Source organism: Phaenicophaeus curvirostris, chromosome 5 (assembly GCF_032191515.1).
Source record: "Phaenicophaeus curvirostris isolate KB17595 chromosome 5, BPBGC_Pcur_1.0, whole genome shotgun sequence".
Lineage (NCBI taxonomy): Eukaryota > Metazoa > Chordata > Aves > Cuculiformes > Cuculidae > Phaenicophaeus > Phaenicophaeus curvirostris.
In genome coordinates, this window is record NC_091396.1 from 35,500,671 (window position 1) to 35,528,536 (window position 27,866).

The window sequence follows — 27,866 nt, forward strand, 5'->3', positions numbered from 1 at the left end:
ATTCTGTGAGAAACTGTGTCAAAGGCTTTGCTGAAGTCCAGGAACATACATCCACAGCCTTTCCCTCATCCAGCAGCCGAGTCACTTTATCATAGAAGGCGATCAGGTTAGTTTGGCAAGACCTGCCTTTTGTGAACCCATGTTGACTGGGCCGGATCACCCAGTTCTCTTGCATGTGCTTCATGATAGCACTCAAGATCACCTGTTCCATGACTTTCCCTGGCACTGAGGTCAGACTGACAGGCCTGTAGTTCCCTGGATCCTCCCTGCGACCCTTCTTGTCAATGGGCACAACACCAGCCAGCTTCCAGTCAAGTGGGACTTCCCCAGTCAGCCAGGACAGTTGGAAGGTGATGGAAAGGGGTTTGTCAAGCACATCTGCCAGCTCCTTCAATACCCTTGGATGTATCCCATCTGGCCCCATAGACTTGTGGGTGTCTAGTCGGGCAAGCAAGTCTCTGACCACCTCCTCAAATAATGTACATCCTTCCCCGTTTAAAACAGATTATTCTTTTCTGTCTCTTTCAGTCAGTTGCTGAGTCTGACTTGTGGTACATTGTTTGAAATATGTTGCCTTTCTTTTTTAAAACTGCCAATTCTTGTGTACTGTGTTATTATGTTTGTTTAGCATTAAGCATGCTGTGAAGCACAAAAGTTAAGTTGATTCTGTAGGTTAAATCCCTCCACCTATAAGAGTCTGGCACAGCTGTATGTGCTGAGTTACAGGGTTAGGACACAAAAAATTAGATCTTAAAAAATAAAAAAATAAAAAAGGAAAGAAGTAAAACAATGTTTAAATCCTTCAAAATTTTTTTCACCGACCTTTCTCTTTGATTTAGCAGTTCCTATGCCAATATTTACTTTGTTTTTAAATATTTAATACTGAGCAGAAGCATTTCATTACTATAATTAATTCTGTATCTTTCTTCATTGGATAATATCTGTTATCACTTTCCAGAAAAACATCAAGCAAAATGCACTACATTTAGTACCTTTTAATTTCTTCTAGATTATCGTACATTAATCACTGCTTGTGGGAGTATATACTGAAGAACATAACTGTAATTTAATAGATAGCATTCCTCCAGATGTGAATTTGGGACTGTCTGTAGTAGGCATAGGACAAGTTACAAGTTGAGATGATGACATGTAAGATGATATTTTGTTACTTAGTAAGCATTAAGTGTTGTTGTAGACTACAGCTGGAGCTGTTACTGCTGCCTGTCACTTATGCTTTCAGTTGTTATGAATTATCAATCTTTAATAATTTCTTATGAGACTGTACATCTTGTGTGCTTATCTTAAACTGAAGTTTTTTAAATGACAGCTGAAATTGTTTACCTAGTTGTGAGAAAAAGGAGGGAAAAAGTGTTGTTTTACAACAAAAATTGTTATTTTTTTAAAAAACTTGAAGGAAGCTATTACATTTTTCTGGAAGATCGTTAATTATTGTCAGAAGCACATTTTTTATCTTTCTATCAAATGTGGCTAAGTAACAGGATTTCAAAACAAAAAATCATTTGCACATGTCATCGAGTCTTGTTCTTAGTATTTTTTGCAAAATACAACATCTGCAGGAGCCATGCTCCATTCAGTTTGTGCTGTTTCTTCCCACCACCACAACCCTAGGCAATGTACAAGAAGCTACAGCTTTTCATTGAATGAAAGACAAAACAGAAGTAGAAGTAAGGAAAAATAACCCAGAAGGGGAGCCTGTGCTTAAGCTCATTCTTGAATCAACAGCGTGGCTATTAACTCCCAGAGGATAGATTGACACTATATAACAGTGCAGAAATATCCAATCAGTGTGGAGTTCAGCTGGTGTGTCTGCATGACATAGTCCAGAATCAGGAAGAGATATTAATTTACGTCTGAAACTAGTATATCTATATACTATAGCTATATGCTATACAGTTCAGCCAGGCAGGGCTTTTTAAACAGAATACAATGCTGCATTGAGTAGCTAGACTAGTAGCACTATTTATTACTGCTATTAGTGCTATTAGCTATTAGATTATGATTAGATTACTGCTGATGCTACTTCTTCAGAGATCTTTCCAGTTTAATGTAGAAAATCACTGTAAAAAAAAATCTTTTTGTGAGACCTTACAGAAGAAAATGATCTCTCAGATCTCTGTGTAAGTGGATTCTCTAAACTGATTTTTCCCATTCACAGCATGTTGTCACTCTCACTCAAGACAGCCGGTTTGTTAAAGCATCTAGCCAGTATTGCTAATGAGGTTGTAGACAGCAACAGACACCAGCTGTCAAATCCTCAATGCATCTCTTGGTTCTTCTAGATTGGTGACAAAAAGGTTTTTGTCCCATAGAGTTAAAAAGGATGGGGTTGGTTTTTTTGCCCCTAAGAGTCAATAGTTATTATGGTGTGATCCTTTCGCCGTGACATCACTGTATTTTGTCTGTGATGGATGTTAAGCAAGGTTGCTGCCCATTGTCTTTGTTTCCAGATTTTCAGTAACTTCAGGCTATTGTGTGTCCTACTGCTGGATAACAGACAAAAGAATGTCACATGCAATCAATGATATTTCATGAGAGGGAGGAGGAATAGCATAGTCCATGGGGGGTAATTGTCTTGCTGTCCTCCTGTGATCAGAGTGTAGCTTTCCACTGGTGAATCATATGTACCATGGTCTAGATATGAGTAAGACACTCAGCGTGAATTAGTGTTGTGTTCTTATATATACAGGCTATTCTTTTAATTGTTGCTTCTAGTACTTTTGCACAGTTCTATCCATACTTCATTAATGCCAATCGTAATACCTGGAGTAGTAAAAATCTTTGTATAACATCATTTGTGCAATGTAAAAGTGACCTGAGTGACTTCTGCAAATAGATTCATTGATGTTAGAGTTTATTTTAAAAGTTTTCAACATTAAGTGTATAAGAAAACTAGATTATTTAAAATCGATCCTATTACATATGTCATGCTTTTTCACTTATCTAATGCCCAAATCAAATCTTCTCTATGGTGACTTTTGTCTTTCTGATAGTCAACACAAGAGTGACAGCCAGTGGGTAAGGGAAACTATTCTAAAAAGCACATAAGAAAAATAATGTAAACACTTCAAGTCATTAACTAGCTTATTACATTTGCTTAACCTGCTGACATTGTGGTCAAGGACTCTTGTAGCCTGTAATCCTAGCTTGCTGCCTAAATGCTGTTAGCTTTCATCTGTGTAGCTTTTTGTCTGGGCTTTCTACATCCCTCTTTATTCTCCTTATTGCACTAGCCACATGCTTCTAATCTTTTCAAAGACTGTTGCCTGCAAGGTCAAATCTTGCTAAACAAAATAAGGAATAAAGAAATTAAACATCTGTCCCATCTGCCCCCTCCACATTCCTTTAGCTCACTGGCTAAGGCCACAGATCAGAAAACAACTTGTAAAAAGACACAGTAAAACACTCCCCACATAGCAGACAGCAATTGTGGTATAAAGAATGCTACAGGGTTTGGGTTTTTTTTTTTGTTTGGCTTTTTTCTATAACAAATACAGTATGTACTGTGATTGTCTAGAAATTACCTCAAGTAATGGAAGAAACAGTTTAAACTGGTTTGGGGAAATCATCATTATCTATTTTGGAACCCCGCAAGATATTTAGTGTATGTTTAATACCAAAAGCATATGTGAATTGTCTGATATTTCAAAGCCTTATGTAGTATGTAATTTTTTTATGTCCAGAAATTGCTAACTTGGGAAATGCCATGTCATTAATATATCCTGATTGGATATTTAACTAGATTACTTTGGGTATTATCGCAATCTGGAAGTTACTGTGAGCACTGAAAGTCTTTTGCATTAAAAATAAGCCTTTCACAAAGTTCCTGACATTGTTGCTCAGAACCTTGACCTGAACGTTGATTGTGGGGTTTGGCTGTGGACACATGAAACTCCTTTGGGAACAGTAAGAGATTAAGAATTTGTACTGAAGTGCCAACTGCTTCCCGTGTTAAGTCCTCTTGGAGTTTTTTGTATCGTTGTTTCGTCAATACTTGGAGAGCATCTTGCTGGCATCTGTAAGCAGGATTTGTCTGGGAAGTGAGAAGGCAGGTCCTGCTTATGTAACTAAACTTGTTAAATTTGAGTACATGCTAAATCAATATGCTGAATGGGGTCAAACTACATCATAGCTTGCAGGACTGTATCGTAATTCAGCAAAACCAAACTACACTTATTACTAGAGTTCCAGTTCCTGAGGTTTGTTGAGCATTTGTTGGATGGTTGCACAGCATTGGAACTTAGATATGATTCTTTCACCTTTCTGCTCATTATCTTGCTCTTTTTTTTGTGTTTTTCCTAGTCCAAATAGTGCTAGTTCTTTTGCACTAAACTATTGACAAGTAGTCTAATTTTTGCTATTAGGGTTTGCTCCATTAGGGGCTGGGGGGGGGTTGTCTATAATAAATAGATTGAGGTGGAGTGAAAAAGCAGTATAAAATACACATATTACTGTAAATCTAAACCCTTAATAAAAAGATTGTAAATAAAATTCAATGTCACCAGTATAAATGGAAAGCTATTTTAATACAAACCCGTGACATTTATATAAATAACTTATAGGATTCATTTGATGTGGATAATATTTATTAGACCATTCTCATGCATTTTTTGAAAAACTTTGAGCTGTATCACATGGTTTTGCAGGTGATACACGCTGCATCGAGAAGTTGCACAAATGTTTTTCACAAGAAAATAAATATTTTTTATTTCTTCCACATTCCTTTGTCTAGTGGTTGTACACTCAAATTTTCTAGGCCAGAAAGCTTTATCTTCATTGCTTTGTGTTGTTCTTTTTTTAATGTTAGAGGTTCATGTCAAGGCTATGTACAGTTTATTTCCTCCTGTGGGAAGATATCCTATTCTGAGTTCACAATAACACACTAATCTTTATTTGCTACCTACAGAGGGAGATCTTTAATTTTACTTAGTAATAGATTTGTCCATTAACAACGGGATGGATTTGAAGCCACTTAAACATTTTTCTCCATCATTAGCAGAACTAAATTGTATTTACTGTTTGTTGAAGAAATAGAACACAGTCAAAAGACAATAAATTGTTGATTGTTTTGGATATTGATACTCCAGCACTTTCTAGCATTCAAGGCCTCCAGTCCTCAACTGCAACTGCAGGATATTGTTGCTTCAGGCCTTTGTTCCTACACTCACCACTTTCAAGGGTTTGACTAAAAATTGTACTCAGTACTGTGCCATTCAGGCTTTTTTGTTAGAGCAGTATAGCAAATAGTAGGCCCAACATTTACTTTTTAAATTCACAATTTGTCATAATGCAAAAAAAAACAAAAAACGTAGGCAGTTTTCAGCAAGGATTTTGCAATACAAACTAAACATAAATATAGGAAACAGGAGGAAAGATGGCAAGAAGTTGCATATATCTTCATTCCCAAACACAGCATTTAGCATCTTTCTCCAGTTTCTCTAGTCTTGCCCTTAGCTACAGTTTTCCTTAATGTTAAGAGGAATGTTAATTAGTCTACCTGGTGCACAATGTTCACTTTTCTGTGCAGAAAGTTACATACTGTTTTACATTTTATTCAATGCAATAGAAAGAATAGTGTTGATACTAAGATTTCTTCTCAGTCTTCTCTCAAGTCTCTAGGAGAGCAACAAGATTCCCTCTATTTGCTTCTATCCCATGAAGGAAATCTGGAAAATTAAAAGGGACAGAGAAGAGATCCATCTAGACTTTTCTTATTTTTTTCCATAGTTACTCTATTTCTTCAACTTCAAACCAGAGTTTAACTCCAGAAAAGCAAATCTTAGTCCTCTGTGTCAGCTACATACATGGGAATACTGGATGCAAAATTTCTATGTTTATACAGAATTAATATATTTATGTACTAACAGATCTGAGATATCACAGTTGTCACGTTCATGGAAGTGTGCAATATAAGCTGTCTACAGAATCTGTAACCTGCTGAAACTACTTCCAATGGTATTTCTAAATTGAGATTTACTAAATTGGTGTCTGTAGTAAAAAAAAGAGAAATTTTAAACAGGAAAAATCAGGAAGCATTTACTTCTTGGTTCTTGATTTATAAAGAAAGAGGTCAGCCAAAAGGGTTGGATCATAAAATTTGAGGTGCACACAGCAAAAGTAGTTTTGGTAGGATCTGCATATTTTGCATTTCTGTATATTTACAACATACTGACTTTTCAGCAGAGGTTACCCTCACATTCCACCAATGCTTTCAGTAGCGTTGGTCAAGCTTAATCAACTTGGGCAAGGAAGTACAACAAAAATTGTTTAACATGCTGTGACTTGCTGATTTTAGATCTTGCAACAGCTAAATCTCTACAGTAATATCATTGTCTTCAGTCAGTAATACCCTAAGTGTTCTAAAGGTAATTCTGATATTCGGGCTGTTCAAATAAGCACCTTTGCCACTTAAACTACGTCGGTTCTGTGGTCCACTTGCTGAATAAATCTACTTCTTTATTTATTTTGCTTGTTTGTTTCCAAAATGTAAGACCCCCAAAATCTTAAAGGTACACAAAACTTGACATTCTGAGACTAATTCTCAGTTGGTGTTCAAATACTTAAATTTTATTTCATTTGCCTTCTTTTCACTCCTTCCAAGAGGCAAGCAGTGAACACAAGTATCTAATTAACATATTTTTTTTTATTCATGCTTCACAATGAAAGTGTTTGTAGCATTTAATTATGCAGGCAATAGAATTGTACTTTACATAGAAATCACTATACAAAAAGAGTAACGATTAGATTTCTATCATGTGTGATATAACAAAGCAATTGAGAAAGAATGGATTGCAATTAAAACAGTAAGATCTAGAATCATCAGTGATCAGGAAACAACAGCTGAAAAGAAACAGTGTAAACTGGTATCAGACTTAAATGTGTTAAGCAACCTGTGTTCCCACAGGGGATGGATGGTATGACTCATCCAAATTCCTTGGGCTAACAAAAAACTATTTGAGAAGCTGACTTTTTTCCACAAATTCCTTTTCCAAGACATCTGAGAAAGTACAAACAAGCTTTCTGTAGAGAGAAAGTGTCCAGAGAAAACATACTCTTTCCCATTGATACTCTAAAACTGTGGATTCCACCATGGTAACTTAATTGAAGTGTATTACTTGTTATCTGTCTAATCCGCCTGTTTGCTGACTTATGAGTTTGTGTTTAAAAGACTCTGTATGATGGAAAGATGTAAGTTGTACAAAAAAGACAGGCATATTTACCTTATCATTTTTCGGGTTCAGCATAGGAGGTAGAGGGTTTAGGAGAACCTGGATGTACTATTTATTACCACAGTTTGATGACAGGACTTTGTCTTTATGCCTGAGGTTTCAGTGCCTGAATTGTCTTATTTGTAAATTTAGCAAGATAAAAATGTTGTTTATTTACAGTTGCAAAGTCTGCAAGGTAAAACTTGCCAAAGAACTATTAAATATTCAGTCTTCTTGCATTTACTTTGCTCTGTCTTCCACTCCCTTGGGACAATAGGTGGCAGCAAATCTGCTTTTTTGGGCAGTCTTTTTTCTACATGCAATGATCATAGGAGGCACTACGTAATTGGTATATCCTGTAAAACCTGAAAGACAGTTTGAATAGCAACTAGACTCTCTTTGAAGCCTTTGTTTCAGAGGAAAAAAAATAGCCTATGATCGAATGGACAGAAATACAGATCTATCCATATTTATGAATATATAAATGTTATCCATATTTATGAATATAAATATGTATTTAACCCATATATCCAATATATATCCAATATATATCCAATATATATCCAATATAAATGTATCATTTGGAGAGAGAGATACTTATTAAAAATGGATGTTATAAAGATATGTAGCAAATAAACCTAGTTTAACCCGAATTAGTCTCTGAAATTAAAGAAACAATCTAAATTTCCTCATTGTGGATTATAGTAGGTTGCCAATTTAAAATATGTATATGTATACGTATACGTATACGTATATGTATATGTATATGTATACGTATACGTATATGTATACGTATACATATATGTATATGTATACGTATATGTATACGTATACGTATACGTATATGTATATGTATACGTATACGTATACGTATACGTATATGTATATGTATATGTATATGTATACGTAGCAGCAAAATTCGTCTGTCTGAGCTGTCAGAATGCTGAACTTAAGGGAAAAATATTGCCAACTATTTAAGAATTTGTTTAAAATGGAATAGTTAGAGAGATGATTATGGTTCTCTTTCATATTCCACTGTCTGCTGAGGTGGATGGGTCCCTTAGAATAGAAGTGGTCTTATGCTAGCGGTGTGTACAGGTAAGAACACATTCAGGGAAGAATGGGGTCATCAGCTAGCAGGGTAAACCCACAGATAACAGAACGTTAAATAATAATTGGAATGGGGAGTAGAGAATAGAAGCTCAATAACAGACTTGGGTGCAGTCTGCCAACAACAAAAGTACCATTAATTAATATGATGATGCATAAAAATAAATTTGTACAAAATCTGCATTTCTCCAGCAGAGGGAGGTACTCGTTTTCCTAGCAGTCCAGAAAGCATTTGACTGTTCTTACCTGTGCTACAGTTGATTATGGGAAATAACAGCTGCTGCAAGAAGAAATTCAGAATGTGGCCTCTTGCCACAGCTCTGTGTCACTTATGAATCAGTGAAAATAATTACTGAATTTTACCCATAATATGGTTACACTACCACATACGAATTTTCTCTTTTAAGTAGTAGCTGACCTAGAGCAGACATCTCAAAACAGAGGTGATATAAATGAAAATAACTTATTCAAACTGTCTGCAGAATGCAAATGTAGTCAAGCTTTGAAGCACTAGAGGTAATGCTGAATGGGGTGGGCAACCAGTGAATAGGTAATTACAAAACCACAGTGAATTCCCAAAGAGCATTGAATTGAAATTGATAGTATATCCTGGTTTTTACCATGTACGTTTTCATTTTTATATGGTTTTAATGCTGCATTATTTCATAGAAACGTGTAGGTTTTATAACCTATATGACAAGATTCCAATTTTTTGCAGTGTAAACTGAGTAGATACTCACAAAACCTGCGTAGCATTGGGATGTAACAGAAATCAGGAGAAAGGCTAAAAGCTGGCATGATAAGTTTGTTAGCATGATACAAGTAATGTCCAATAAGCTTAAAAATTGTGATATTTACTTTTTCCTCTTCAATCACCTGGAACTTTCTTTCTATTTTCCACCTCTTATAATCATGTAAAGTGTAATGGCAAGAGGTAACTGGGCCAATTGAATGGAGCAGTAAAGATGAGGTCAAAACTCTATTCAGCTTATTATACTACAAAGCATAATATTTCTATTTCTGAACTTAAAATTTTCTAAGTATCAGAATTACTTACATAATGATGTAAGGACCAACAAGAAAAACAGTTTATCAAATGTGTAAAAATGTGGAGAAAAGAAATTATTCAGAAAGTCAAAAAGCAAGTATCTCTTTAGATACCTGATTTTAAAGAGGACAGAACTGGACTTGAGTATATCCTAAAATACACTGTCTTGTGTTTGAATGCCTTGAAAGAGTTCACATTATATGCAGTGCATAATTGCAAAAAGTGTAAGGCATGTGTAATGCTCCTTTTGCAAAAATGCTGTCTTTTGACAGGATCTCGTTTTGAGATTTTTTTGTATCGAAAATAACTGATTTGTGCTTTGGATTGTTGGCCATTTTACCTAGTATTTTACTTTACTATAATTATTGATACAGTGTATTTTACTAGTATTTACCTAGCATTTTACTTTACTGTACCTATTGATAAAGTGTGGCACCTAAATTATTTAGAGCTATAAGCTTTCAGGAAGTTTGAAAATCAGCCTGTATTTAAGCAAATGGGCTTACAGATCCTAATGCCTCTTATTTTAATGTGCTTTTTAACAATTAGAGAAATGTAAAAATTAAATTACAAATCTGTAAATGCGGTTGCTTGTATAATGCTAAGCTACCATATATAGCAGCTGGGAATTGGGCTACTATCTGAATTTTCCACTAGAATATTCCAAGATGGATGTGTCTGCACATATGAAAAAGAGTATATATCCTAGGGAATATGAAAAGAGGTGTGTATATTCTATGTCATGTCAGACATTACACTTCAGAGAACGCATTCACTTCATGGAATTTATTGGTTTTCTCATTGCTAAGTTAGAGGATATCATGCAGAAATAGACTTGCTAGTGTTATGGAGTGCTGCAAACAGAAAGGAGAGTGCTGGGTTGTTGTAATGGATGATATATAGGTGCATGATATAGAGGTGCATACTCTCGGTTGTCAAGTTTTGCTTTCACCTCTCCCACTAAATTCACACCTGTTTGTAACTAAAACATTCTAAAAATAGGTTAATACTATATTTAAGGTTACTGGAGCAAAGTGTTAAGTATCACTTTTGATTGAAAGATTCTGATTTTTATGCATTTGATGTAAGGGACTAATGTAGATCTGCACAGTCCCCACTGAAGTTGTGTTTAGCGAATGTAAAAAAATTTGTCTACTTAATGTATTGACCTTCCTTAGCTCAGTTTTATACCTCACAGACACTTCTGAAATATGTGTATGTAACAAGTACATTCAGGAAGGCAAATAAGAGCTCCTTTGCAGAGGAAGTGGAAATACACAGAATCACTAGGTTGGAAAAGACCCACAGGATCGAGTCCAACCATTCCTATCAAACACTAAACCATGCCCCTCAGCACCTCATCCACCTGTCTCTTAAACACCTCCAGGGAAGGTGAATCAACCACCTCCCTGGGCAGCCTCTGCCAGTGCCCAATGACCCTTTCCGTGAAAATTTTTTTCCTGTTTTCCTGATGTCAAGCCTAAACCTCCCCCGGCAGAGCTTGAGGGCGTTCCCCCTTGTCCTGTTCCCTGTCACTTGGGAGAAGAGGCCAGCTCCCTCCTCTCCACAACCTCCTTTCAGGGAGTTGTAGAGAGCAATGAGGTCTCCCCTCAGCCTCCTCCTCTCCAGGCTAAACAACCCCAGCTCCCTCAGCCGCTCCTCATAAGGCATGTTCTCCAGCCCCTTTACCAGCTTCGTTGCTCTTCTCTGGACTCGCTCCAGAGCCTCAACATCCTTCTTGTGGTGAGGGGCCCAGAACAGAACACAGGATTCGAGGAGCAGTCTCACCAGTGCTGAGTACAGAGGGAGAATAACCTCCCTGGACCTGCTGGTCACACCGTTTCTGATACAAGCCAAGATGCCATTGGCCTTCTTGGCCACCTGGGCACACTGCTGTCTCATATTCAGTCGCTGTCAACCAACACCCCCAGGTCCTTCTCCTCCAGGCAGCTTTCTAGCCAGACTTCTCCTAGTCTGTAGCACTGCACAGGGTTGTTGTGCCCCAAGTGCAGGACCCGGCATTTGGCCTTGTTAAACCTCATGTCATTGGTCTCAGCCCAGGGGTCCAGCCTGTTCAGATCCCTTTGCAGAGCCTCCCGACCCTCCAGCAGATCGACACTTCCACCCAGCTTAGTGTCATCCTCAAACTTGCTAAGGGTGCACTCAGTGCCTTCATCCAGGTCATTGATAAAGACATTGAACAGGGCTGGACCCAGCACTGAGCCCACGCATATTACATATGGTGTGTGTCCATATATAATGGAAAGACAGGCAGCCCACTTTTTTTGCTAGATCCATCCCACAAAGTTTAAGCACAGAAAGATTTTTTCTGAATGAAAACAAAGTATGTACCCCATTTTATGCCATTCTGTTTTGTTTTAAACAAACAGGAGAACTGTAAGTGCATGTGTTGGTAGTGTGTACTATAATTTTAAAAAGAAATAGAACTTGCTATATATGCAGGAGTTATCTCTATTTTATTATCATGCAATTATTTTATTTTATTTCAATTTATTTCATTTCATTTCATTTTGGCATTCCACCAGATTCTACTTTAAAGGATGACTTCACTGAAGGCCTGACTAATTTGGATGTGGCAAACAGAGATGAAGATACCTGGGTTTTGGATTGCAGATTGGGTCACTCAAACCCATTTGCTCATTCAAGTGAGAAAGAGAAGATCAACAGAAATGTATTGCATTTGAGCCTGGAACTGAATGTGAGTAGGACTCTATTCATGCTATACTGGGTTTCAACAAGCATTTATTATATACAATTAGATTTCTGGTATGCATTCATTTCTGCTATGTCTAAAACTGTGTTCCAAAATATCCAACAAACTGCAGAGTTTTGGATGGTGTGCAGTTTTCCAGATGGTTTGTGAGTCTAAACGTGTATGCGCAGCTAATCCTGAGAGCAGTAAATACAGAAAATCTTGAAAATTATATAAATAGATTGAGATACACAATGTGTCCATTCTAAAGTCATGATGGGTGTTTAGTTTAAATTAGTTTTGTTTCTGGAAATGGATTGCAGGAGCTATCAGCTAGGAGACAACAAGCATAAAAATAGGTACCATGAAGATACAAGTCAGCAAGCAATGCGTGTGCGCATATGTGTGAATGTTTGCACCCATGCACATGTGTGTGCCTGTGTGTTTATGTGTGTGCACACACATGTGCATGCATAGGCATGTACACAGCCCAGGGCTGCTACGAGGTATGCTGTTGCTTCTCAGTTTTGGAGCAGCTGAACTGGCACTGGAGTCAAACTGGCCATGTATTTGACAGGAAAAGTTTTTAAACTTCCTGGGATATAAAACAGTGCGGCTTTAGATGGCAACCAGATTTAATCACAATGTAAAGCAGTCGCTTAACATGGCCGAGCCTAACCTAGTTGGAAGTACTCCTGTGCTTCCAGGATGAGCAGTAACCAGCCTACAGATAGACATGTTTTGGCAGTAGTTTTCAAATTGGAGGGAGAAGAATACAGAATGCAGTAGAAGATGAAGAAATGTGGAAAGGATGGAATGGTTGAGAGAAAAAGTTTATAAGATTAAACTACATAATGCTGTTTGTGCAAAGAGACACTAATACAATTTGTGAAACAATAACACTTGTGGTAGAAATACTGGAATTGACTTAGAAGTACACTGAAAATGCATATAATGATGCTTACACTCACTGTTGCTATTCTCGTCAGCTTGTTATGAAATTGATCTCTTGTCCTAAACTTCTTCTCCTAAAATAATTCATTAGAATGTTGTTTTAGTACTGTGAAGGTGCAGAATTATCCTTGTGATAAAACGATGAGGTGAAAACAAATAATTGGACTGAAAAAAAATGTGATTTAGTTGTTATCTCTACTACAAATATATGCCACAACAGAAAGAATCCAGTCCATAAGGATACTTTTGTCTGCATTTACAAGGTCCTTGTTTAGAACAGGAGTAGTTCCAAATCAAAAGCCACAATAATTTGAGTAAAATAAGAGATTTCTAAGAACAGTAAGCAGTTCGTTTCAGTTTTTCTTAGTGTTTTTACTCTTTTCTTAATCTTTTTAACTACACTATGAGAAAGGAAACTGTTTACATTTGCAGGCTTTCTTCCATCTTCTCTGCTCTCTCTGTTTTACAGCATTTAAAGAGTTAATAGGAGATAAACAGCAGGAGAGAGACAGGAGAGCTGGAGAACGTTAAGATCGTTATCAGTCAGCACACTAAGGGCTGGGCTGGGACAGGGCAGAGGGCAGGACAGTGTCAGCCCAGCTTCATATCAATTCCAACCGCCTGAGCCACAGCCACTTCTGCTTCACATGGCTCTTCTAAATCCTGACATTTTCATTTTACGATTTTTTCCAAGAACTTATGCAAAAATGTTCCCTGTTTAAAACTCTTTATGTTGGAAAAATTACAGTAGAAAGGTTGTTTTCTATACAGTTTAGCCACTTGGCTGTTTTATGGAACGTATCTTCATCCCCTGTTCACGTTTCTCTTGTTTGCTATTACAGCAATCTGAAAAGACAATCTTAAGAGATATGGAGTCAGGAAGCCTTGAGTCGTGCTGTATGATAGCGATAAAAATTTGAGTACTTTATTCAGGTTTATTGTGTGTTTTCATCTAAGCTAGTTTTAAAACCTACTTCAAGGGAGCTTAGACACCTCAAGAACAGAACTGGAGTGAGTTATAGGTGTGACTTCTGTCTGTGATGAAATGTAGGTCAGAAAGGGTGTGGGTTAATAAATGTGCTTTAAACTGTAAGGAATGACTGTCCTTCTGTATAATTAGTACATTGACTGCTCTGAAAGTTGCTATGACAGGTTTTAAGGGCTTTTCTGAGACACCAGAGAGATGTCAGTTTTATTAAAAGCATTATCATAGCTGATTTTTTCTAGAGATTTTGGAGTTGTTTCTTCCTTCAAATACAGTATTACAGCATGCTCAGAGAGACTTCCCTTATGAGATGGATACACCCAGCATTAAAACCATTCTGCCAACAAACTGGCTCCGTCTTATTTGTACTTCACAATATGATAATTTCCTTCTTGTGTAAAAATATTAAGGGCACATATCAATGTTTGTATTTGATCCAGAAACACTCTGTTGGGTAAGTACCAATATGTATTTCATTACCAGTTATCCAGTCCCTCAACATCCACTGGGATGGGCATCAGACTGTGAGAAACATGTCTTACAAAAGCATTATGTGAGGCTGGAAATTGGACTGCATGGTGAATTTGAGAGGCTGGCTGGCTTCCAGTTTTTGATCATTTCTCCAAAGGTGAATGCAGGAACAAGTTCCTTTATTTGTCCTAATGCTCAAAAAGCTTGAAAGTTTCTTCTCACTTCCTGGAGTTCTTTATCAAGAGGTACATATAAAGCAGCATAATTTTCTGCAGGCTTATGAGATTGCCTCTGGTGTTTTAATTATTCAGTCTCCAGCTCTGGGGTTTCTAGCATTTCACTGTATTGCACAACTTTGGCCTGACACTCAAAGCACCATCCTTTTCACTACTAATTTGATCACTGTCTCATAAGTTTTGTCAGGATGTTGTTTACGTGTAAACTATAGTATTGCTGCTTTTAAGTTGACTTTTAAACTAAACGTTTCATACATGCTATTAAATCCTAGATAGTTGCTATTTTCATTAACCTGCAATATTCATACAATATTCATAGGACTGTTACAGCTTGGTGACCCTAGATTATTACACAGAAGTTTCATTTTAAGTGTGGGTTGTCATTAATTTCATTGTACAAATATTTTGACATAGTCTGACTAACTTTGCTTTAAAAGTTACCACGAAGTTGTTCATATAGGTGTATGTTTTGTTAGTGATCAGCAAAGCTATTTTTGAAAAATACAATTTAATGATTATCCATCAAAATTTCACAAAATCCAAAATAAATAGCTGCATAAATAAATAAGCAATACATAACCATAGAAATTACTAGGACAATTAGTCTTGTCAGTGAGTTTAAAAATAGGTGTAAATTTAAATATAGAAAACTTTGGCTCCATAGGGTCACTTTGCCTCAGTTATTTTGTCATGAAAACAAATATAGAATTGTTGTAGATTTGCCTTCAAGAAATCTTGTTTTATGGGAAATTACCAGTGTTGAGGTAGCTGACTTCCACTCTTATTAACTGCAGGATCATTGGAGTAGCTTGGCATAGGGGGTGATAAAGACTCTGTCTCTTTCCTTAGATAGAGCTTCCTTTTGTTATATTAATCTATATTAAGCCTTGAAAACTAAGGGAGCCATAACCTGTCAGATGTTTCTGTTCTTGGCACCTGATGATTAACCTTAGTGGAGAAGCAAGTCAGGAGCTTACTACAGGAAATGGCAGGCAGTAGAGCTAAAGACATTGTTCTGTGTGAAATCCTGATTCCAGTGCAGTTTGTCCATAGGTTTGTGTGCAACCCTGTCATTGAAAAGGTATCTGTAAGCTTCATCTAAGCTCTCAGTATTACAGTTTGATTTTCAGGAAATTTCCTTCCTGCAGTAATTACCAATAACTTTTCCTGTTGATTTTGCAATCTTTTATAGTATATGGAAAAGGTAAACATGTGCTTTTTGTACAACCTACATTTTTAAGCATTTAACCAAAAGTTAAATGTATTGGGATACTTTGTTGTTGCATGTTGTCTGCAATATTCAGCTTTTCAGTAAACATTTTTCAGTATTTTGACAACAGCGGTGTGATCCGCAGTTGATTTCCCTGTGAAGGACAGCTTTTCCATTGTTGCTTGTTTCTTGATTAAGATTACTCATCACAGCTAAATGGCTGATTGTAGAATGACTGTCTAAATTGGATGCAACAAAACCCAAAAGAATAGCATCTTTGAATTTCTAAGGCAGCAATGTGGAAATTGACTACAAAAACCTTCATAAAAAACAGGGAAGAAGAATAATATAAATTTGTGCAGATTTACAGTCTCAGTACTTCCAACAACAAGAGAAGAAAAAAAAGGAGACTTTTGACCAGAACCTTGCCTAAATGTTACCAACTTTCTGAATATTAAAGGTGCTTAAGAGTGTTTAGCACTTTATTTATATGTGTATTACAAAAATATATATATACACACACATATATTATCCCTGACACTTCTGTTAATATTGAGTTACACATTCTTGAAGATTTCCTTCAAGTGTTTTTGCCAGTATTAACTAAAGCAAATCTCACACATGTAGCACTACTGTGGCAATATAAATGGTTTTATCAAAAAATATGTCAGCACATATTATTCTGGTTTGAAATAATCCAAGCTTGGATGCAGCGCAGATGGGCAGCCTCCTTGATTTCTAAACAGTTAACTTGGTGTTCCTGAGGGCTGGCTGTTTAACCTGCCCACCTAAACAGCTCCGAGTCCCTGGGTGTGGTGAAAGCCTTTGATAAGTACCTGTGTACAGTTCGCAGAAATAGCTGTGCAGACTGAGGACAGCTGTAATATGAAACCAGTCTTGTTGGTTTTTGTTCATGGCCCTGGAGGCTGAAATCTGCATTCCAGATGAAACCTGCAGCAAATCGGAAGAGAGCTTCTTTTTTTTTCCTGCTTTCTCTGGCTTCAAGGGCACTCACCGAACTTGGCTCTGGCCAGCCTGCAACTAGGGACTGTGACAGGCTGTGGGCGGTGGCACCAGAAGATAGAGATTCATTACTTCGGGTTTCCATTTGGCATGTTTTGGTGATTATGGATTTACAAAAGAAGATGTTTATCAAAGTGGAAAGAGTATGCAAAAGAATCCATCAAGAATTCTCTGCTGAAAGCCACTCGCAGCTGGCGTACTGGGATAAGGAAGTAGCAAGGTACAAATGCGCCCAGTTGTGTTCGGGAGGCTGGTTTGTGTAGCTGCGCTGCACTTAGTAGCACGTAGGAAGTTGTGTGCAGCCAGTAGGATTGCAGGAGTCCCAGCAGTAACCATTGGTCAAATTTTCAACCGAGATTAGCGCACTAGCATATTTGCTGTGACAAAAAGCCCTTTGTGTAAGGGAACAAGTTACCAGCGCTACTGAGAACTCTTTTTTTACGTCTTTTTGCTGCTCCTGAAGTAGTTTGGAGACCTGACGGACACTTTGGCTGCCGGCTGCAGCGCTGGAACCGGAAGGAGGGGCAGGGTGACCTGGGGGAGTCCGCATGCCCTCACAGGGCAGAGGGGCCTGTTGCCAGCGGTGAGTTCCATCTGCTGTCTGAATGCATGGAGTCAGTATTGGTTTAGCAGTTAGTAGCACTGCTAGAAGCAAACCTATTCTGTACTTCATACAACATGGAAGAAGAAAATGCAGCGTCTGATTGTAGTGAGCTTCCAGACCTGGAAGATACAGCAGGAAGAGAACCTGGTCATTTCACTACATTTTCGGTGAAAACACTTTTTGGATTTACAACTAAATTTGCATCTACAGCTTCCAAAGAAGAAACAGTGCTTAAAGCATTTCAACCTTTGCACACTAATATAAATACTCTTGTTGACACTTGGCATGAGAGGAATGATAATGATGGTAATGACAACTTGGAAAATCAGCATGGCATGAATAGTACCAGTGGCCAAGCTGACCCGATGTCTGGCAGGCAAACTGACCTGGAACTGGAGTTAGTTGAACAAAATGAATTGCTTCTTCACCATTTAAGGTTTGTACAGACTTCTTTGTCTGAATCTGACAATGATGACAAGGATGCTATTCTCGTACAAGGTACTTTGGTTCATACAACAAGTGATACAGAATCGGACATAGAGTACAAGGACCAAGACACCGATGAAAACAATACAAGTGAATCTGTGCTAAATAATGCTGCTTTGTCTGCTGAGGCTTTGGACGATAACAATCAAAATAAGGAAGAGTCAGAATCAAAAGGGCACAGCAACAGTGATGACACCGTGGATACAGATGACATTGAGTTACACCCACCAATTTCTAAGCGGCTTCCAGAAGAGCTGGATGGTATTCTGGAGCATGACTCCAGTGAAAAATACAAAATGTTAATGGATGAGCAGTTCACTCACTTGCTTGCTAGAGGGGAATGCAGTCAAGAACTTCCAGATGAAGAAAAAATACCTCCAGTTCATAATACATCACTCGAAAAACCAGCACTGGCTGAAAAAACTTTCCAGCTGCCCGCTTTCTTAAGTGGACTACGTGTAAGGAAAAAGGGAATAACCACAGAGGATGGGGAAACTATTACAGAAATAAAACCAAAGGAGAATGATTTAGCTCTGCTTAAATTACGACAGCCTGTGAAGAAATCCGGTATTACATCAGCTTTGACCACTAAAAAAAAATCAGCTGAACCTAAAGCAAGTCCTACTTTCCTGGAACAACTCTCGCACTTGTTAAACATAGACGTCTCCAAGAATGAGGATAGAACCGAGGACTCTGGCGAGGGATCTGGGGAGACCGACGAAAGTGACGAAGCTCAAGAGAACAAAGCCTCCAGCAAAACAGAACCACAGTTTCTCTCTGGGGAAATAAAGTCAAGTCCTGCTGAATCTGCGCTGGATGTCTTTAAAGCTTTGTTCACACGGCCTCCCAAAAAAGAAACAACTGCAGATACTTCAGAGCTGGAAGCCATAAAACGCAAAATGAGAAATGAAAAAGAATCCTTGAAAGCTGTATTTGAAAGGTCAATATCAAAACCTGGGGATGGACCATCAGAGAAATCTGTAGGTTGAATTACTTTTTCTTGCTAAGATTTGGAAGTAGATGGATGAAAAATAATTTATTATTTAAAAAATATTGGTGGGGATTTAAGGTCAAATGTTAGAATTGTCCTCTTCTTTTGGCAGTCTCAAATTTTGGATTCCCAACTGAAGAAATCTTGGGGCTAATTTGTCAAAATACTTGATCATCTGCAGTTGTAGTGGAATTCAGTTAGAACCGTTGATACAGTCAAAGCCTTTCAATTAGAAGTGAGAACTTAATAATCAATTTCTGATTTTAAAAGAACCTTACCAAATAGTTGCCCATATGTTAGGCATCGATGTAAGTCAGTATGAGGATGCAAATATTTACTATAGTATTATTTAATAGTTTCTCAATCTCACTCTGATTTGTTTCATTCAGCTTTTTATTTTTAAAAGTAAAATTTGATTTTACCTTTATGAATAATTCTGTGATAAAAGCTGATACTAGAAGTTATGGATGATTTTCAACTCAGATTATCCAAGATGTAGAATTTAAAGTAATGTTTTTCTTATTTGCATGCATATATCTGGCTTTGCAAATATGAATAAGCATTTAACCTTATCCATGTATAGCTTAGTGATTCCAATGAGATGACTCAAGTTATGCATTAATGTAAGTATTTGCAAGGTTAATACTTATGCATGTGGAGATTCAGTTACTGTATTTTTAAGAAATGAAAAAATAATATATATGCTAAGTTTTCATGGAGCCATAACGATAAATGAATATGAGCATGATTTGAACTCTTTACTTAAATGAATAATGCTTGGTTTGGGGTTCCCCATCCCCAAATTCTTAACAGTTAGATCTTTGCCATATATAATCAGTCTAGAATGTTGTTCTTGTTGGCTAAAGAGGAAATTATCTGAGTGATTAAATTTTCCAGATTGGACCTTAAACTTGAAGCTACGTACATTAATTTGCTGTTTGGTTGTACTCCCTTTCAAGTGTTTATTCTTATATAAAATTAAAAATTCTTCAAAAATCTTGACTGACACCTGCATAGACTGACAATACCAGTTTGTACCAAATTACCTATGGGGAGGAGAAAAGAGGTACTGGTTGGCCATGGCATGTATAACAATTGCAGTCTGTGCCTGCCCTTCGCATTCCTGGCTCGCTTCTTCCTGCTTACACCATTCCCTGTGCTGTGCCAGCATATGCATTTGTGTGGCTCACAGCAAACCTATTTGGGAAGCTGTCATCACACACAGGGAGGGTGGAAGCACTGGAGTCAGTGGGCGTGGTTTTTATTAAATGTCTTCTTAATGTCTGGTCTCGTACAATTGTACATTTTCTTCAAGGCACAGCTAGAGTAAAAGGCCCTTGCCTTTTCTTTTTCCTTGCTCATGTGTGCCATTTATGGGGCCACTTTCATAAAGGTTTTTCCGTTGCTGCAGTTGTACCTATGCGATTACTCGTAGTAGCATGTCGTAAATCAGATTACAGAAACATCGGAGACAATCAAAATGTAAACCTCTAAAAGAATGCTTGTTTGCTAGTTTAGTACTTCTTCTCCCCCCTTCTCCCACCCATTTAAAGACTTATTTTAGCATTCTAGTTGGCAGTGGAGCCTCAGTCACAGCTGCAGCAGTACTTTGATGTGGCAGTATTACATGTGGACCAAGCAAGCTGCTGGGGGTGGGGCAGGAATTTCATAAACTAGCTCTGCTTCCAGAAAATTACATTGTCAAATAATGTCTTAGGTTAATCCTTTTAATGTTTACTTGTAAGAGGAGCACAAATGGGTCTTTTCACTTTGAAAAAAAAGATACAGGAAAAAAACCCTAGTGTTCTGGACTACCTTTATGGTTCACCAATGGATGAACAGCTTTCCACATTGATGTGAACAGTTTCAACAAATCGTTGTATGTCACATGCATTATGTGTTAGTTTCCTCCTTAAAGTTATCTTTGTACACAGGTCTCTTTATATCCCTTCCAACCGAGCACTATTTTAGTCTGCAGAATGAGGCGAATAAACATTCTGAAGTATACATGTAGCGCTAAGTATGGAAGTTGATATTTGGAATCAATTGACACTGCAGATGTTAATTTTTTCTTTTGTAATTTTTAACAGCCTGACCTGAGTCCCTCAGAGCAAGATGACAAGACTCCAGGAAGACTTCAGACTGTCTGGCCACCACCAAAAGCAAACCATGAAGAAGTAAAAGTAGGATTAAAGTACACAGAAGCAGGTAAAACAAACAGGTGATACATTTGCAGAAATTTGTTTATGGCATTATTAATCTTGCTTAATACATAGATTGTGATAAGTCATGGTATTTTCTTATCTGGAAAAACATCTTATATTTTGGATGTGTTCTTTACTGCTACTTGTTCAGCAACTGAAATGGAAACAGCCAAATCTGTGTTGAAATCTAAATGCTTGTCTGTATAAATTTGTGATGAAGTGGGTTTTTTGATGTTAGGTTATCCATTTCTACTGGAGCCCTGTTCAAATGAGTGACAGTATAGTGAACAAATGGAAACCTGACTGTCTTTTCCATTGTCTGTGAATGCAGGAGGCAGTGACCTGCCCACCTCAAGTCTGGCTGCAGATTTTGTTCAGATAGTGTCCAGAAGAAAAGTAATGAATGCTATCATTACAGCTTCTGTATAAATACAGAAATACTCATATCTGCTCAGATCACTTTTATAGCTAGCTATGTATATCGTACTGTAGAGGTGTATGAAAGGGTATGCCTGAAGCATGATGTTCACTAGCTATCTGATAAATTTTCCATAGAAAAATATTTCTTAATTTTTTGTTATTAGATAAATACTTACATAACATATTTACAAGGGAAAAGGTAGTTATTGGAGCCATCACAACTCTGTTTCAAATCTGTATTCTTAAATATTAAACAGGAAGTCCTTGTTACTCAGAAATTAGTCATTAACAGTGGAATTGTCTGAAATATCGAAATTAAAGGAATAGACCATCTGTTCTTCATGTACTTATAGATCTTAGAAAATATCACCTTGAAAGGATTAAGTGGAATTAAAAAACAAGCTTTTATACTATCTTACTGTGAGAAAATGTACAGGGTAATCCTGTCTGGCAATTTCCAGTTCCGGTGAATATGCACTTTGTCTTGTCTATGAGAAAGAATAAATGGGAGTAGTGGATCTACTGCTTTGTATTGTTCAGTGTATTACTTCTTTCTCCCTCTTTCCTCGGTTTTCTCTGTCTTAATCCTCATTTTTTTGTAAAGTGGAAACGTAAAAGTTGCTGGAAGTTTTCAGAAAACTTGGTTTTGACTGGAACAACATGGTTCTAATATAGACAGAGTTGAATTTGCAATGCATCTGATCAGAGTTGTGGGAGCCTATCACTGCATCACCAGGACAGGTATTTAGCTGCACACAAGTAGTGCTACAGGCTCTTTCTGTTATTTTTAGATTTTTATAGGCTATATGCTTGTTGTATTTAATTTTACCAAAATAAATATTTTTTTCCTATTGACTGTAATCATCTATGGCAAAAACATATGCTGAAATAAGGAAAAGAAGCTTAATTAACGAAAGCTCCAGATTCTACTACTTGTAGAGGAATTAGGTCATGCTTTTCTGAAATTTGAATAGGAAGGACAGGGTGGCTTAAAGCCTATGTAAATTGTTACTCTTTTGTTACTGTGATATTTTGGGTGGCAGTGTCATCAACATGCTGATGATTAGTTTGTGAAGTCAAATTTTTATACAGACCAGATTCTGCAGTTCATTAGTCACTCTGGTGTCTGGCACAGAGAGGGATTTGAATGAAAGCAAACTGCTGGTGATTCAGCTAGGATGAGACAGAAGCAGTGCTTTTACAGGGAATAGGGAAGCACTATATTTCAACGTATGTTAAGATTGCAGTAGAGTTACAGGTATACCTCAGTGATTAGCAGGTTTGTGTTTCTTTCAGCTGTTCATGGATGCCCAGAAGTCAGTTGTGGCAGCAAGAACACTGCAAGCAGTTGTAGAATTGCATATGATGGATCAGTTATATCTGCCTTTTTGTGTGCTAGGGTGACTATTTTAAAGTACTATGTACAAGAATGAATTTATGCAGTCTCCTGCAAGTGAAGGAAGGTACTGTTCCAAGGGTGGTGCTGATACAATTAAAAAAGAGAGTTTGTATTCAGTGTTGGTCTTATTACTCTGGGATGAGGTTTGTGATTTAAAAAAAATATGGAAGTGGCAGTATGGCATTACTTCTAAACTGAGTATCTTCTCTCCAATAGTGATTGGTACCTTCAAAGTGCATGTGTATACTGGCATTTTCCTTAATGCCTCTTCCCATTCAAAATTCCCTCACAACCACCAGTCCCTTAGGAACTCCTCCACAAAGCGGGCTTCTCAAAAATATTATATAAATGATCAAAACAAAACTGACTGGTCTCAAGCTGAAACCCTATCTCTCACCCTACTGTCTTGTTCTGGCAGCTAAGTTCAAATGAAAAACTCTCAGTTTCAGAATAAAGTTCAAAAAGTGTGTGTTGCAGAGATGTTTGTGATTCCAGTCTTCCTCTGCCAATGTTCCTGAATAGATGATTATCTGTAACATAGAAAAAGTATTGAAGGGACTTTGTGTTAACTGTCAGTCAACAATTTATGTTAGTGTTTTGATTTTTGTGATTAAGAGTTTAATCTACCAAAATAATATGGATCTATGTACATACAACAATAATAGGCTGAATTATTAGGTAATTATTCATTTAGCACAGCTTTATTTTAGATTTAAACAAAATATATCTGTCACAATTTTGATCACATCCAAGGATAAATCTGTGGACCGAAGTTTTTGTGTTTCTAACAGGCTACAAGAATTTGTACATAGTTTATATGGTAGCATAGATTTTTTTTGTTTGTCATGAGAAATTAGTACTTAAAGTAACAGTAGAAATTTGAAAGCTGGAGTACTGTAAACTTTCTCACAATTCTGCACTGTGTCGTCTATTTGCTTCCTTCATCCCCATACGCTATGGCAACTGACAGAAAAGGAGGGCTATTAAGGGTGAGGATTACTAGCTTTTTAATCTTTTCTCACCTCCTTGCCATGCTCATTGTTCTTGCTGCCTACTGGAAGCAAGAAATTCAGGCTTAATTTGGCCTAGACAGCAGACATCACAGTGACTCATAGCAGCTTGGAGAAGCAGCTAACTCCCTTCTGAGGCTCATAGTCTGGCTTGGTATGTGGGAAACCGACTGAAAAGCAAATGGACATAACAAGGAACACGTGTGTGTGGCTGACTAGGCCTGTTAGGAACATTAGAAGTGAAAGAAGTTAGTGAACAAAATAAAGCTCTCCAAGAGGTTTTTTTCATGCCTTTGATAACATCTTGTGTAGTCATAGTATTGTCACCCCCCAACACCCAAATCTCGAGTTGTAAACTTTGAATTAAAGGATGATATTATGACATTTTGGCATAGCTTATGTTTTCTTAATACTTTAATTCGTCTGTTTCCATAGAGCAAGTGACCGTGTTGTCAACTGGCTCTCTGTAATTAGCACAAGCTGCTTACATGGTTCTCTGCAGAAACTGGTACTTCTTTGAAGTGTGTACTCTAAAATGGCTGAAGTCTAGAAAATCTGTAGTACGTTAAACCAGTTACATCGTGGAAGACTGGAAAAAAAGGAAATTTTAATTTATACTTATAGAATTATTCCATGGAAATTTCTCTAGTCCTAAAGTTCTGTTCTGTTTTCATGAAAAGTTTATTTTTCTTTTTCTTCCATAATTCTTAGAGAGATTTCTCTATTTCCCAAGCATTAAATCTGATAGAAGGGTAGATATGCCAGCTATTTTACATGGTGAAGATATCAAGCGAGGTAGAGGAGGCAAATTTATTTCCATGCTGAATGAACTCATCTGTGATACTAGATTGCTTAGAATCCAAGCATAATGAATGTCTCAGCTGCTGCATGTGACTAGATCATCACTGGCTGCCTCTCACATCCAAGAAAAGGAGTTTAGACATGCTGCTCATAAAACTACATATATTTGAAGAATGGTCACCACATTAAGGTGACAGAGATATACATATCCTGTGATTCCTGTTAAAAATGCATTTTTAATCATTAGGATCAAAATAGTTCTCTTCTATAAAACAGAGAGAGCTTATTCTTTTGCTTAAGCAAAACAGGAATTTAAAAAGTGAAAAGAGAGGAGTATTTGACATTCCTGCTGGAGAAAATGTTAAAAAAAATCAAATTGAAACTTTAATCCATTTAATATTTTTTTGCATTACATGTTTTCTTCTTCATTCAAATATCTGTATTTAACATTAAAAACCCCTGTTCTCTCAGTCTGTCTCTTTATAATCCTTAAATCTGCAGTGAAGTAATGCTGTCTCTATAGGGCCGTAATTTCTATAACAATAGCCCATGATGCTGTAAGCACAGTTTTCATGATAGGAAAGAAAATCAGGGAATGACTGAGAAAGCTCATTAAACAAAAAGTCTGTAAGTAAATGGCAAATGACATACAGAATAATGTCAGAGGTTTATTGCCAAGTTTCAAATAGACTGGAGCCTTCGTTCCCTATGGTCTAGGTTCCCAGCAAGAAAAATCACTTACTGGTTATGATGTAAATGCAGAGAATAATCAGCTTATGTGAGAGAAGGAGAGGCAAAATGATCTGAACAGAGAGATCAGAGATAAGAACATGGTTTCTTATCGTACTTTAACATAAGCTTCCTTTGTGGCCTTAAACAGGGATCCCACAGGATCATCGAGTCCAACCATTCCTATCAAACACTAAACCAGGCCCCTTAGCACCTTGTCCACCCATGCCCTAAACACTTCCAGGGAAGGTGACTCAACCACCTCCCTGGGCAGACTCTTCCAGTGCCCAATGACCTTCTCTGTGAAAAATTTTTTCCTAATGTACAGCCTAAACCTCCCCTGGCGGAGCTTGAGGCCATTCCCTCTTGTCCTGTCCCCTGTCACTTGGGAGAAGAGGCCATCACCCTCCTCTCTACAACCTCCTTTCAGGTGATTGTAGAGATCAATGAGGTCTTCCCTCAGCCTCCTCTTCTCCAGGCTAAACAACCCCAGCTCTCTCAGCTGTTCCTCATAAGGCCTGAAGCTGAGTTTTTTATTACAAGCCAGGTTGTTGCAGCCATGTTATATTCCTCTGAAGTACAATGATGTTTTCTCCCCTTGCTTATGCCAACTGAAGCTATAATTTTGTGGATTTGGTATAATGCTGCTTGGAAATGTCTGCATTCTGAGATAAATGGGTTGTGCATGTGCTGATGAATGCAGCAGCCACTTTTCCAGATATCTTGCAGTCCTGTCTGCTAAGATTTACTTTGAAAATATTTTAAAAACTCCTCAACATCAACCAAGCAACAGAAATTTCCTTTGCTTTTCTCTCCCACTCTAGCTGATACTATCATTCATACTGTGCCTCTTGAGATAGAAATAAAAATATAAGTATCTGTTAGTGCTGAAGATTTGTTGTTAGGATGCTTGTGTTCAATTTCCAGTGCTTTTGTTACCTTCTGGGATGATTTCAGGAAAGTTATAAGTTTCCAAGCTTCAGTTTACCCATCCATAGCATCAGGCTAAGAATCCTAACCTATTTTTCAAGCCAAATACAACTCCTTTTTCGTTTATGGGCTATTAACACTAGCTAGAGATGCAGAATGGAAAAGAATACTGACTTCCTAAACTTAAATCTGCAAAAAAAATAATACTTACAGTATGGTAGGTGTGTCTAAGACCGAGTGATAAAATGTTCATGCCTTCCTGAAAACTGAGGATTGTATTATTACATGGTGAGGAGGGAGTTATGTTTTTCAATAAAATCCCTACTTTATTTCCATTGTGCACACCATCTATAGAAATGCAGTCATTTTAGGAGACCTGTTGTTTTTGAATCTGTATGCATCTATTGCAGCAGATGCCTGACAAGGACACGTTTTACAGAATACAAGTTATATCTGGATGCATGCATCTGTGTAGCCACAAATAGCAGCATATTAAGATTGATCCATTATCTGAATATAATGCAGGCAAGTTCTGTGCATTATTTTTTTTTACTGTAGTTCTTACTTTGAAATGTAGACATCACTATGGGTCCTACCAATGTGACATTGCAAAGGCCCTAAACAATCACAGGGTTTTACAAGATGATTCTTGTTATATAATTGAAACACAGTGAAAGGGCAATTGTATACAGCACAAGAAGAATGACTTTGTATTTTATTTCCATTGTTCTATTTCAAAATATATGAGGCCCTTTGTATAACAGAAATGCCTTAGTTTTATTGAATTCACTTTCCTGTTACCCAGTCTCACTGTTCACATGATCTGAAATTCTGTTTGGCCCAGCAGTTGAACCTGAGAGATTTAGATACTGGTCTAAATGAAACCCTGCATCTGAACACCGTGATGCTCTCTGAAAATTTGTATCTGGATTTATGACTGATTTTGGATTTCTTTTTAGTCAAATTCAATATAATCCTTGCCAAGTTTGCCCCCTCTGCTATAGCACAGACACATACTCGGTATCTGTACCTGTAAAAGAGCCAACCCTATTCATTGTACATTTCTTATGATTTAATTTTGTCAGCAGTTCTAACCTTGAGAATTGCTAAAATCATATTGTTGAAGCAGTATGCAATGTGTCTGGATATGTAGCATGCCTATGCTCACTCACATACCCACCCACATTTGATTAAATTTACACTTATACTGCACGTATAGTATACCTTCATTCTCAACTTATGCTTACTACAAATAGTATATAGTGATTGCAAAAGTGTTCTAGATGTAGAACAAGTGCTTTGTATTTTAAATTTGT

General features: G+C 37.3%; 1 protein-coding gene across 3 annotated transcripts in view; it reads left to right on the forward strand.

Annotated features, from left to right (window-relative positions):
- Window positions 1–27,866, forward strand: part of FMN1 (formin 1) — a 186,915-nt gene that overhangs the window by 35,644 nt on the left and 123,405 nt on the right. For 2 of the 3 annotated variants that reach the window (XM_069858209.1, XM_069858210.1), the window contains exons 3-4: window positions 11,931–12,103; window positions 21,148–21,265. In XM_069858209.1, the coding sequence (XP_069714310.1) occupies window positions 11,931–12,103; window positions 21,148–21,265 (291 nt within the window). Of the gene's footprint in view, window positions 1–11,930; window positions 12,104–16,834; window positions 19,047–21,147; window positions 21,266–27,866 lie in introns of those variants that run through there. The other variant, XM_069858211.1, reaches the window with a different exon arrangement.